The sequence below is a fragment of the Anguilla anguilla genome, chromosome 5 (genome assembly GCF_013347855.1).
Source record: "Anguilla anguilla isolate fAngAng1 chromosome 5, fAngAng1.pri, whole genome shotgun sequence".
Lineage (NCBI taxonomy): Eukaryota > Metazoa > Chordata > Actinopteri > Anguilliformes > Anguillidae > Anguilla > Anguilla anguilla.
In genome coordinates, this window is record NC_049205.1 from 25,118,036 (window position 1) to 25,132,704 (window position 14,669).

At 40.7% G+C, this 14,669-nt stretch overlaps 1 protein-coding gene across 3 annotated transcripts in view; it reads left to right on the plus strand.

Moving 5' to 3' along the window:
* Positions 1-14,669, plus strand: part of trip4 (thyroid hormone receptor interactor 4) — a 101,671-nt gene that overhangs the window by 41,904 nt on the left and 45,098 nt on the right. For all 3 annotated transcript variants that reach the window (XM_035419967.1, XM_035419968.1, XM_035419969.1), the window contains 2 exons: positions 6,678-6,801; positions 7,119-7,334. In XM_035419967.1, the coding sequence (XP_035275858.1) occupies positions 6,678-6,801; positions 7,119-7,334 (340 nt within the window). The remainder of the gene's footprint in view (positions 1-6,677; positions 6,802-7,118; positions 7,335-14,669) is intronic.

Genomic DNA, 14,669 nt, shown 5'->3' on the forward strand with positions numbered 1-14,669 from the left:
ACCTAAATATAATTAATTAATTATTTTTAAAAATGATAATCATCCATAGTCACAGTAGTACTATGTGGAGTTTGCATGTGAAATGATAGAGTTCCCTCAAGGATGTTACAGTTGCTAAAGCAATAGTTTTAAAGTAATAGGCAATTATGAAATATTAGTAAAGAAATGAGCTTGCATCAAAATAACAAATTTGGGGAGGGATTTGATCCTGAAAGAATTTAGGCTAGAATGTTTTTGGTCAAAAATGTATTTGTGTATTTAGTGTGTGCATGTAATGTTTTGATTGGCTGGTACAGCTAAATGTCCAATGGGGAGACATATTGTTTATGGGCTTGGAGCATTGTGATGAGTTAATCAGGCAGGAAAAAGAAGAAGAAGGACGAAAAATGCAAAATCCCCTAAGTTTGGGGCTTTATTATACGGACGTTTGAAGTTGTTTGTGAAGTCTGTCTGTTGAAATGGGATCACAAGGTACAGAAAGTAATGTATTTAAGGGCTGAGAGTCTTTGGACATTGTGGCTATTTCTGTAGGAAACCCTGAAAAGTGCCAAACTCTCGGTGCTGTATAGGTGTGGGGCATGCCGCCTCGACAGGGCATAACTTGGCGTGATGGCATACAGTTGAGGCCAAAAGTTTACATACACCTAGGCTAAAGCTATTCAAACTCACTTTTTCACAACTCCGCAAATTTCATGTTAGCATACATTTCTTTTTGCAAGTCAATTAGGGCATTACTTTGTTCACATCAGAGATAATTTTAAAGGAATCGATTAGAGACAGATTTATTTCAGCTTTAATTCACTATATCAGAATTCCAGTGGTTCAAACGTTTACATACACCAAGTTGACTGTCTGTTTAAACAGTTTGGAAGATTGCAGAAATTGATAAAAATGACTTTTTAGAAGCTTCTGATTGGCCAATTGTCATAATTAGGAGTTAACTGGAGGTTCATTAGCACTTGTGGCTGTATTTAAGGGCCTACCTTTAGAGCCACTGCCTTTTTGCCCTTGATAACATGGGGAAAATCCAAGCAACTTATGAGCAATTTCCAAACAACTGAAGGTACCACAAGCAAACAATTGTATGCAAATATAAAAATCTTGGGACCACACACACACTGCATCGTTCAGGAAGGAGGCACAAATTAATTCCCAGGGCTGAACGAACTTTGGTCCGAAAGGTTCAACTGAACCCCAAGACAACAACACAGGAACTGATGAAGGAGTTGGAGACATCAGGTACCAAAGTATCTACACCCATCATTAAGAGAATCCTACATTGCCATGGCCTGAAAGACACGCAATGAAGAAGTCCCTACTTCAAGACCGGCCTAACAAAGCCAGAATGAAGTTTGCAGGTGATCACCAGGACGAAGACCTAGCCTTTTGGAGGAGTGTTCTCTGGTCAGATGAAACAAAAATTGAACTGTTTGGCCATAATGATCAGCCCTATGTATGTATGAAAAAGGGTGAGATTTAATCCAAAGAACACCATCCCAACTGTGAAGCATGGGGGTGGCAGCATCATGTTGTGCGGGTGTTTTGCTAGAAAAGGGACTGGTGCACTTCAGAAAATAGATGGCATCATGAGGAAGGAGGATTATCTAGAAATACTGAAGCAACACGACATCAGCTAGAAAGTTAAAGCTTGGTCGCAACTGAGTCTTCCAGCAGGACTATGATCCTAAGCATACCTCCGAAGTTGTAACAAAATGGCTTAATGACAACTAAGTTGAAGTATTGGAGTGGCCATCACAAAGCCCTGACCTGAATCCCATTTTGTGGACTGAACTGATAAAGCGTGTCCGAGCAAGGAGGCCCACAAACCTGACTGAGTTATACCAGTTCTGTCAGGAGGAATGGGCAAAAAATTCCAGCAAAGTATTGTGAGAAGCTTGTGGAAGGCTACCCCAAGCATTTGATTCAAGTTAAGCTATTAAAAGGAAATGCCACCAAATACTAACAAAAGCTGCGTTTCCACCGCAGGAACTTTACCCCGGAACTAGGAACCTTTTGAGGAATTCAGTGCATGTCGACCGCAGGAACTAGGGTCTAAATTAAGTTCTGGGGACTTTATTTTACCCCCAAAAAAGTCCCTACTCAGGGGGTAGTACTTTCCAAAAGTACCGGAACTTTTGGGGTGGGGCGCAAGCGCTGAAAATATCTGATTAGTCGACTACTCGCAGTGTTTTATTTCAACCGCCATTTTTAAAAATCTGCAGCTGCAAACAGATTTATTTTCATAATAACTTGAAATCAAACTTGTATGTTATGCGGCGCAGTAGGCTACTTTTGGTTATAGCCTGCCAACGTCTTGGAATTATAATGTGTGCTCTTCTGTTCTTTTCTTGCTTTAGTATTTGTTTTATAAAATGTTAAGAATTCGTGCTGGGACAGCATATTACGTACCAAAACATTCAAACGGTTTAATTCGGTTGCTAATTGACTCAAAACGTTTGATACAGTTATGTGAGGTATGCGGTAGTTCTGCGTAATTTACATCGGGGATACAGTAAAAGCATACTGGAAAAAATCGCCTTCCACACTTTTTGTCAGGGTAAAATAACAGGTTAATTCTAGTAATTGTCCCTTTTGCTTTTCAAACTACCATAATTTTACTCTGCGATTCTGCAATTCCACAAAAAGACCAGGAAGACTAGACATATGTACTCTTAATTTATGGTGCATGGTTTGCATCTGCAGGGCACGCTTCAAGTAAGCTATTTATTTAGCTGCTCTGCTAACAGTAATTTTAAAAGATGAAAACAAACGGTGGCTGTACACTGCAATATTAATTAAAATTTTCACGCAAGTCCGAGTTTTCATTCTATTTATTCTTGTCATTTTGCAATTATATGGAAATGACGATGAGAGTCGAATGAATCAATTCAACAGCCAAAATTGTTTACAACGTGTGCATGTTTTCTGCTATAGCTACATGTTGTTACCAGTTATTTGTGGAATGTGAATGCATTCTGTCGCTTCAGATGTCGACATGAAAGTGAATGTTTGCATAAAACATAATGAATGTGTTTGAGAGGATAATAAAACAGTTACAATCTGTATATTGGTCCGTTATATCCTGTTTGTTGCATAACAACGGTCCAAGTCGAACCACCAACAAGAGTTTTGCTTGACAACGGTAAAATAATATGCCCAAACGGCCGCGGAAAAATATTTCAATTTCAGGTGATTAAGTCGATAAAAATCAATAAATAAAAAGTAGCCATATATAGTCATTATTGGTAACCCGTTGTATAAGTGGAATAAATCCATCTGGGCTGTCCCGTTATTGGAAAATAACGTACTTCGGTGGCAGTATGGAGTTACAGAAGAAATCATAGGACAGATGGACCGATGACGACGTCTATTTTTCATACTTCAGAGGACTAATTTGCCTAATCGTCGCGGGACTTTAGACCGCAGTGGAAACGCAGACAACAATGGGCTGAAGGAACCTTTTAGTTCCTTGAAAAGTAGTGGGTACTTTTGGTGGAAACGCGGCTAAAGTATATGTAAACTTTTGACCCACTGAAAATCTGATATAGTGCATAAAAGCTTAAATAAATCTGTCTCTTGGCTATTATTTTGAAATGACCTCTTATGGAAATAAAGTAGATACCCTAATTGACTTAACACAGGAAATGTATGGTAACATCAAATATGTGGAGTTGTGAAAAATTCAGTTTGAATGTCTTTAGCCTAGGTGTATGTAAACTTTTAGCCTCAACTGTACCTGCCATCCCAATGTGTGTTACCACAATTATGCAGATGCCACACAACTGTACATTTTAATGTCCCCTACTGAATTCAGTCCAGTGAACTTATTAATTGACTGCATCAAGAATATTAACCTGTGGATGACCCAAATCTTTTTTTCAGTTTAACGGAGATAAATCACAGATACTTGTTTTAGGCCCTAGGACACAGAGGCAGGAAGTATCTGCATACCTTGAATCACTGTTCTTAGAAAGCAGTAATCAGGTCCAAAACCTTATGGATTATGACTGCTCCACATTGCAGTCTTGTTTCCTGCTGTCGCCCACATCTGTAGCTAATGATCAATTAAGTCACTTAGCTACTGGAAAGATTACAGTATGTCACACCTCCCCTCCTTAATAAATAAATCAGTGGCATACACTGAAACTTGACCAGCAAGCAGTAACAAAACTCAATAATTTATTGCAAAATAAGACCATTACGCAAAATAGACGAGGCAACAGCATATTTGTCCTTGCCACAAATATGCCTGACCTCAAAATTTTATACATGCAAAAATAAACTCCAACTCATCAACTGCTGATTAGCACTGCGATGAAGAAAATTTGTCTTATCGTTCGTATCAATGTCAGACTGACAGCAACATAAACCTCAAAGTGTTGCAAAGCCAGAATGTGGGCCTTCTCATTCTGAGTTTCCTTCTCAATGGTGGAGTAATTTCTCTGATAATGATTGACCTTTTTGGAGAAATAGCCCATAGGACGATCAACTCCAAATCCATCTTTCTGAAGGAGCGCAGCAACTGCACTGGCTTCACTTGCATTCACAGCAATTTTAAAAGGCTGATCAAATTTCAGAGCACACAACACAGGAGTGTGGGACAAGCAAAGATTAATTAAAAATATTTTTATTTTCAGAATCAAGCGGTTCCAACAGTCAGTGTCCTTTTTAAAATGTTCAGCACTCTGGGTACTGAACACAAGCGATATTGCGTGCTAGAACCCCTCACTTAACCTACATATAAAATATATTTTATGTGATTTAATTTAATAATTATTGTTGAAAATGAGAATTATCAATTAAATCACCAAATTCATTGATAGGTCAGTCTACAGTAGACTGATGGAATCAACCAACAAGTCTAAACAAGCTCTATATCAGGTTTTAAGATTAAACAATTGAATTTAGTACAAAGCAGTCAATTAGATTATTGAATTGAAATCATATTTTCTTTATTGAATGCAGGCTTACTGCTAACATACAAAACGAAAGACATTATACAAAACATTATACAAGTAATTTGGAAATACCAGAAAAGAGAGAGAGATGGATAAGAGACCTTGCCAAAGTATCACCCACTTCCAGTTAGAGCACCACAGGATGAGAGGAAACCAGCTAAAACACACAACCAAGGAACCACCACCAAAATAAAAAGAGAAAAACTCTTCTTCTCCAAGGCTCTGAAACCAACCGCAACACAAAACAACTTTTTCCTGTGGCCATCTTAAATACCTTACCCAGCATGGCTTGAGGATGTTTGTCTGATTGGGTGATGCCGAGTTAAGGTGTACGAAGGAAGGAAGGGGGGGGGGGCACATTTATGACAGATTGCATTAAATCTTAAGTGAAATGTTAGGCATGCAGGTGTGGAGGAAAACCTTATCACAGTTTCTTCAGTAGTTTCGGTCGGATGTAGTGAATTCCATAAATGTTGAATTAAAACACTGAAAGCAATGATACATTCAAACCACATGCGCTTTAATACAGAGTCTGTAGGAGCACAAAGACAGTATGTGCGGACCAACTGGGGCTCCCCGGCATACTGCAATGAACTCAACACACAAAGAAACACACTTTTTATAGGGAATCTTATCATTTAGGTTCTGTACTTGGTTGCAAAAAAACAAACCATTTCCCAGAAATGACCTTTCTTCATAATTAACACGAAGACACTTTCTTTTCCTGCAACCTTGACCTTTCAGTTTGCTAACATAACTAGCAAACATAACTAGGCAGCAGTGTAGCACAGTGGCTAAGGAACTGGGCTTGTAACCGAAAGGTAATAGGTTAGAATCCTGGATAGGACACTGCCGTTGTACCCTTGTGCAAGGTACTTAACCTGAATTGCTTCAGTATATATCCAGCTGTATAAATGGATGCAATGTAAATGCTATGTAAAAAAATAAAAAAATAAAAAAAGTTGTGTAAGTCACTCTGGATAAGAGCATCTGCTAAAAAAGTTTTTTTTTTAAACTAAGATAAGACACCAGGCCCAGTTATTTCGCAGCATGAGAGGGAGAAAGTGGGATGGGGGGGCACATCTCCTGTTCATGGAACCGTCCTGAATCATAACAGAAATGCATAGAGTATCTCAAAGCACATGTCATTATCTCATGCTTAAGATTTAAGAATTTTAATAAAGATCATGTTCTCTTCTCACGGGAAGGTAAAAATATGGAATTTAGTCATAACACATGAAAACTGTTAAAAGAATACATTTCTAATCACTTATATGTTAAGTATATAATGTGAAACAATGATTAAACTGCATATTCTTCCACACTGGGTCTCTCACCCTCAATGTGGTGTCCTGTGGCTTCTGGTTTGTCTCTTCTGAGACAAACTCTGCAGAAGCTGAGACCCATAGATCGGCTGCCTAGATTAGGGTATCAGCGGATTTTATATTGCCCCAATCACACTCACTTTAATGCTTGTGTAAGTGAGGGCAAAGCCACATTCTTAGAAGCAATATAATATTGTATACAATTCACGGTTTCCCTCTCTAAGGCCATAATCTAAAGATTAGATATCTTACAATGTGTGACTGTCTCTTTCAGTCTTTGTGTGTTTCTGATTGTGGGTTTAGGTAGGCCTATGTGTGTCTCTCCATCTGTGTGTGTTTTTATGAGAATACGTTTGCATATTTGTGTCTGCATGTGTTTGTGCGTTCGTGACAGACCATGTCCGGCAGAGTGATACTGCAGAGAAGGAAATCCTGCCGCATGAAGAGGAACAGATGAAAGTGGGGCTGGAGAAAGCACTCCAACACAGAGACAAGCTGTTGGAATTCGACAAGAACAGGTACAGTTCACCAGTCACCAAAGTTGCACGCCAATAATCCCAGCCTGAACAGGTATGTACATTCCACAGCTTGGGTGCAACCTGACAATTACGGTGCAAGTACATCCAACCAAACATGACAAAGATGCATCCCATAAATCACAGTGTTAGTATTACCCAGCAATCACAGCCAGAACAAGTACTGCCCACCAGTTACAGCTTGGGTATGACCCAACAATTGCAGCTTTCACAGGTACAAACCACCTGTCACCGTACAGGGATAATCTGTGTGCATAGTCTTTGTATGATTTGCGCGTGTTTGTATGTGTATGTGTCAGTGTGCAGCGTACACAGGTGCTGGATGATGAATCGGACTACTTCTCTACCGACTCCAACCAGTGGCTTTCCCCAGGGGAGAGGGAGGCTCTGTGTAGGCGCGAGATGGAACTTTTGGAGCTGCGCCACGCATCTCGCAAGGCTAGGAAGATCACATTGGACTTTGCTGGCCGACAGGTGCTAGAAGAGGGAGAAAGCCTGAACCAGTACTACAGCAGGTATAAACACAATTGAGCCGGTACTGCAGCAGATAAAAACAGACCTGAGCCAGTATTGCTATCTAGGGTGTCTGTCTGTTATGACCCTTCTAGGGGTTAAGGGTGCAATATTTAAAATGATGTTCGGCACCAGGAGATGTAACTAAATATGTAAGCTTTCTTGTGAGAACAATGAGAGACACATAAGGTGGACTAGGGTGAAAGGGATTTTACTGTGTGGGGGGGGGGGGGGGGCTATTTACAAGTATTTACAGACATTTCCAAACATAAAACACGCCAAGACACACAACCGAGACCAGTTAAAAAAAGGGAGTGGTGCCGAAAATAACAAACACAATACCCTAACTACGAATTTGTAATATAACTAACCAATTAACAATACAGAAAACAAAACTTGTCTAACTAACCTAACTGCGACCAGCAGTCATAAATACAGGAGGCGACACCACCACTAAACTAATGTGCTTAGACAGAGCCCTTACCCTACGTGTCAACACATGTATAGGGGCCCCCGGAACTTACCTAACACTGGTCTCTGAAGTGAACCAGGGAGGACGAAATTTTAGACAACACAACTCTCTCAAATAACACACACAACCTAGCATTTGCCCAAACACACAGCACAATTGAGGAAACGGAAGGCTCCTGCAGGAACGAAAGAGGGGAGAAAAACGCACGCCCGCATCTCACACGCGATGTCATGCATAATAAATACCGAGCATGCCTGCCAAATTTTGTGAGTTTTTGAGTATGGGAAGGGGGTGAAAATGTAGTGATGGCAGAAGCAACTTAATAATAATTAAAGCCGCAAGCAGCGTTGGGAGGGGTCCAAGCATTGGTACCATCGCGCTCCCTATGGAGCGATTTTAAAATGGCTTTGTCCTCATGATCATATACCTTCACCCAACATATATACGGAATATCATGATGATTGTATAAAAAATTGATGACTTATGGCCAATTTTGTGCTAAGAGACGCTGTCGGACGACAGTTGCGTCGCCATGGATGTGTCCTGGCCGCTTCTTGTAAAGGCCTTTACTATGTCGTAACACTTAGATGGCCCAGCGTGTATGTACAGCTGCAACGCTTCCATGCCACAACTAAAAAAAGTGTCACACTAGTGTTGTCATGGTACCAAAATCTTTGATAGACTTTGATACCGATACCAGGTTTAGTATCACGATTCTCGATTCTGAAGCAATACTGATTCAATAATCGGTACCTAACGATATTGAAATTACCTTAATAGATCAGAAACGTAATGCCCCGAAGGGTTGACCTGATTTTCGAATTTACGGTTTATTAAAAACCTGGTTTATTAACAACCTTTTAAGCCTGTTCAGCATATTAATAAGCATAGGCCTATAGTGTTACAACACTAAACAATAGAAAAATATATTAAATATATTTCAAAAATTTAACAATTGTAAACTAAATCTTTAAACAGGTCTTTCACTTTTAAATAGATCTAAAAACAGCATATTTTAATAACAATACAGCATCTTCCTATAATAAAATATTTACAAATTAGAACACCCATTGCTACTGAAGTCAACTGAGTGGAAGCTTGCGCTGTATCAGCAAAGTGAATGCACAAGCGCAGGTCACCTCACTTGGCAACCTTAGTTGCTACTGCCATCTAGCGAAGATTCTGACAAATTACACTTTTCATCCTGTCAATCAGGGAGACAAATTTCCCTGGCTTTTACATTTGACTCAAAACTACCGAATATTCTAATACCGAACCGTTTCTTTTTTTTTTTTTTTTAAGTACCAGGAAAGTGCTGAAGTTTTGGTATACCGTGCAACACTGTCAGACACATATTCCAATCCATTGCTCAGCTTAGCAGAGAATGCACATTTCAGAGCGCCACAGAGACAGATAGAATAATAACACATAAATACACATTTCAAATAATAAATATGCCATTGAGAAAAAACGAAACAAAAGACGAAATATTAACTCGCGACCTGCATGCTGCACGCAGAGTAGCCTACCGTATTATTTATTTAGACATTGGCAGATAAGAAAAATTTCAGTTATTCAAAAGGGACATCTCTACGCGTAAAACCAGTGGTAAGATTGTATATTTATTCAATGTTTAGTCCCAGATATTGACTGTGGAATGACATGGTATAATTAAAAAAAACTTTGTCTTGCTTATTTCGTTATTCAATGAGCAGCGTTTTCACTGCTGTATTGGCATATTTTAGGGAAAATGTTGGGTTTATCTTGTTGCTACGAAATATTACATTACATTACATTACAGGCATTTGGCAGACGCTCTTATCCAGAGCGACGTACAACAAAGTGTATAACCATAACCAGGAACAAGTGTGTCGAAAACCCTAGAGGGCAGTAGCCTACCGTTCCAAATGCAGGGAACAACCGCATAGTTCAATTTGGACCTTGTAGGTTAAACTGATTAACACAAACACAAACAAGAACAGCAACAACGCAGTCTATGCAAAAATACAAGCAATAGTTAAGACTAGTTAAGTCACCTACGAAACAACTACCTAGTTACAACCCTAAGCTTACAGTCAATTTAGAGATTAAACTGAGAATACGATTTCTCTCAGCATAATGACGGATTAAGACTAAACGAACTCACCCGATATTGTCTTCAAATGGATCCATGCCAAAGAAAAGTAATGATTCATCCTCTCAAAAAGCTTTTACTAACAAACTTTTAGTAACAAAAAACAAAATATCAACTCGCCACCCCTGCTACCTGCGCTCGGAGTACCGTATTATATATTTAGACATTGGCAGACTACAGCATAAATTGCGTCTTTTGTTTATATTCAATATTAGAAATTGCAGCGAGAAACTGCAGCTGTAGACACAAGATAGTTTGTTATGTTATGGTAGCAACGGAACGAAGCGGACTATACATGTATTGCCATCATTGTTTTATTATACCAGCGTGTTTTCGCGCGTTTGCACAGAAACTCAAAACCTACCAATAAAATGGTTTAGCTATTTCTCAGCATAATGACAGATTTAAAGACTGAACGAACTCACCCGATACTGTCTTCAAATGGATCCATGCTCAAGAAAAGTATATATGCACTCTGGCTGGCACTGTCTTCCATTGCTTCCCCGACGTTCAGACCCTCCCCTCACTGATAAAAACTAGACCCTACGGTGTCGGATTACTTGTGTCGCCATGGATGTCGCTTGCCGTAATGAAGTTTACTAGATGTCGTAACACCTAGATTTGGAGCTCCAGCTCTTCCGCACCCCAACTAATAAAAAAGTCCAAATGGCGGGCAAACAATATGGCGGACATAGGTGCTCCCAATGGCAAAGTTGTAGAGCACATTCAGATGCATCGGTCGATGAAGTTTTGTGTTGATCTGACTCACGGTGTGGGAGTTATGACCTTTTAAACATGACCCTTTGTTATAGCGCCACCATCTGGCCGACATAGGTGATTTTTAGTGCCTGAGTAGTGGGGGGCCATAGGAACCCACCTACCAAATTTGGTTGGTCTACAACTTATGGTTGCTGAGCCTCAGACATTTTAGCGGAGACAGCTTCCACGCCCCAAGGAAAAAGTTTAAATGGCAGGCAAACAATATGGCGGACATAGGTGGTGCCAATGGCAAAGTTGTAGAGCACGCTCAGATGCATAGGTAGATGAAGTTTTGTGTTGATCTAACTTATGGTGTGGGAGTTACGGCCTTTTACGCAAAACCCTTTGTTATAGCGCCACCATCTGGCCGACATAGGTGATTTTTAGTGCCTGAGTAGTGGGGGGCCATAGGAACCCACCTGCCAAATTTGGTTGCTCTAGGACTTATGGTTGCTGCAAGCACACACAGCCAATAATATGCCACTAAACATGCAGCCAACCAGTGGAAAAATCATGCAGAGGCCAAAGGGCGGTACCCTGTAATACTGTGCCATTTCATAGGTTTCACCCATGTGGTTTGGCCAATACTTGGGATGGGGGAAAATGACAATAAGTGAGGTAGATATATGTTCCAGATGGGGAAATAAATCACTCACACAAGTTTTAAATGTCTGCAAGTAAACAATAATTTTTGGTGAATTTCTGAATACATTTTTTTTAAGTTCTGCTCTATAGTGCCACCACATGACTCAGTTGGGGCAATACATTATGGTTGGGCTCAGGTTCTGAGTTCCAATTTAGCTGCCAAATTTAATGAACTTGTCAAAACATTTCAGAGTTATTAGTAATTTTGTGATAAGCCATTCCCGCATCGATTTCTATTGGCATATTTTTTGGAGTATCAACTTTCTTTATTGTCTTTTTAGAGGACTGTCTCGTGAATGAGTTGATGAGTTTCATATTATGTCAAACAATGATATAATGATAACATAATGATGAGAACAGGCTATTCAGCCCAACAGGCAGTTGTTGCCCAAATGCAACAATGCATTTTCCTGACTAAATTGTACCTCTGATTACCTATAGACTAGAAAGTATCTACTGTAGCATCAAATCAGGCCTGGTCTTGAAAACTACCAGTTTCTGCCTGTACTACGTGACCTGTCAGGCTATTGCACACATTGACTACTCTCTGTGTAAAATTCTTACTAACTTCTGTATGGAATTTACCTTGTGCTAATTTCCCTTTATATCCCCTTGTTCTTCTAACAGAACTCAACTTGAAGAATCTCTTGTAGTTCTCTGTGTTGATTCCCTTAATGAATTGAAAAGCCTCAATCAAATCCCCCCCTAAATTCCCAGTCCAATCTGAAATATGTCATGTAATTCTTACTGCTTAATTCTTATTCGCACTGCTCATGTCATTACACAAGTCGCATTGTACATGGTGATATCAAACTGAAATACCACCAAATTGATCAAGATGCCATCCGCAGAATGAAGAAAAACATTAGTTACTTCTGTTGATATTAAACAGTTGTTCCTTAGCAGTTAGATACAGGCTTCCCATTACCCCAAATTATGCTGAACACGGTCTATTAGCTTCACCTGTGTCACTACATCTCCTCCTATAACTTTAGGTTCTGACTCACGTGCATGCAGGAAATCAAACTGTCAGCTGGCAAACAATTGTCCTTCAGTGCTCAGAACAGATGCTCAGATGCTCCAAAAGATGTTAATATTGTCCAATGACATGCACGTAGAAGGGCTGTCATGCTGAATGAAAAATCTTTTCCTTGTTTTCCATTTCAGCAGTAACAAAATAGGCTTATAACAATGGTGTTTAATCCTCTGAGAGAGGAGCAGGCTTTACCTGTCACGTCCCTCGGCCTTCACATGCTTGCTGGTACAGACCCAGTCTCTTGACTGTGATCCAGCGGTGAAGTCTTTAGGCTTCCCCTTTGTGCTGCTGTGACCTTGAAAATTGATCTGTGATTACCATTACATATTTATTTCTTTACCTTGCCTGTGAAATTAGTTCCTTAGTCAGAGTCTATGTGCTGGGGCACCCCCCACCACGGAATTTCTTGTGTGGGTATCCGTGCTGCGGTCGGGGTTGTACAGGCCTTAGTACAGCCCCCACGTGCTGGTCCATGGCAAGCTTCTAAAAATCTCTAAAAAGCCCCCTTCAACTGAGGTGTTTTCAGGCTTTATCCAGTTGACTTAGGTGGACACAGGTGCACATTGTCAGGCAATCAAGCCGTAATCAGCTCCACCTACAGAGTTGAGACATGCACACAGACTCAGAGCAATGGAACGTAACACCCACCCTTTGCCCATAGTTCTATTTCCTGATTGTCCTCTGTACTGTGCAATTCCAGGAGGTTAGTGCGGTTAGGGCTTGATGCTGATTTGTGATCAACAGAAAACATTGGGTGTGAACAATCCTCCACCCCCTTTTTGTGTCTTGTTGTTCACCGTGGCCTTGGTTGTTGTGTCAGCTTACTCTTTTTTCTGGTAAATAATATCTGATGCACAGACTTTGATGACAGCTAGCTCTATGGGCAAATCAACAGTGTAAGCTAGTCGCATCCACATGATCATGGTTTTTGATTAGTTGGCCCCCAGATGTGATAAATCGTGGTGTTCTCAACGTTTCATTAAATTGTGGACCACCCCCAAACATATCTAATGTCTGTCTAGAAATTAACTCGCTGAACCTCCTCATGCTCACATGCTTTAGTAAGAGCTAGCAACTCACCTACTTGTGCTCTTAAATTAGCTGGTAGTTATCCTCATTGAACAGAAACTGTACACATTTCGGAATCTTTGATCACCATAGCCCAGGCTGGAAACGGTTTCGTCAATGTACATGTGAGACTCATCAACAAAAATGTTAGGCCAGGCCATCCTCATCCTCTTTATTCAGTGGGCAGTGATGAGGTTTCCCTTGTGTACTGAACAGCTCCGCTGGGTTGATCCTGGTGTCATGCACCACCATAGGTGCATAGGTAGGTAGGAGGTTAGCCTCCCACTTAGCTCGCCTTTTGTAACAGAAGCCTTCCAGTGTTTAGCAATTCAACAAGAATGAGATTCAACAACCAAATCAGTGAGCTCTGCTACCTCCACTGCCCAGCTTGCACAGTCCAGAGCTTGCAGGCAGCATGGCAGGCCAGTAGCTACAAAGTCCTGCCATGTTGACAGGTAGGCCACAGGCCTCATTTTCACCCTATGTCTGTCTACAGAGTCCCAAATGAAGTCGCCCTCACTGACAGTGTTATCTGGTTCTAGAGTAGTGCCCTTGCAGCTACTCCTTCACTCCAGGCTTCCAGCCTGGAGTAATACTACAGCTACTGCCCCCCCTGAGCCTGTCACTATTAAATCACACTTTGCCAATTCCTTGAGTCTGACCAGTTCTTTTGATACTGACAAAATACACAGAGCATCCACAAAGATGCAGTCTCCCTACAGCACTAACTAATGAGGGTGGTGACATAACAACATACTCACCCTCAGTTGCTGTATCTTAGTGGTACCTCTGCAGCAGTATCCTGTTCGTGAGGCAAAGTTGGGGGGGGGGGCGGCACCAGTTACGCACGGCTGGTAGTTGTATCTGGAACTCCGGCACATAGCAGCTGCCTCTCTCACTAACTCACACACACACACACACACACACACACCAAAAAACTTTGAGCCACTGCGCTGCAAAACGTTTAATAAATAAGTTCTGTGTGTCAGCCATTATGTTTCTTCACATCGATTTATATCATTGTGGATGGCCACAAGATAAAAATGCCCATTCTGTTTGCAACATAGGACTTCGATTTCACAAACTAGTCGTTTAATTTACTACACATTATTGAAAAGTGATAACTATATTCTGTAGTTGCCCCCACCGAGTCAGCGCAGTGAGCTGAGAGCTCACTGTTCCCGGCTATCACTCAGGGAAACTCTCGCATCGAGGAGGAGGAG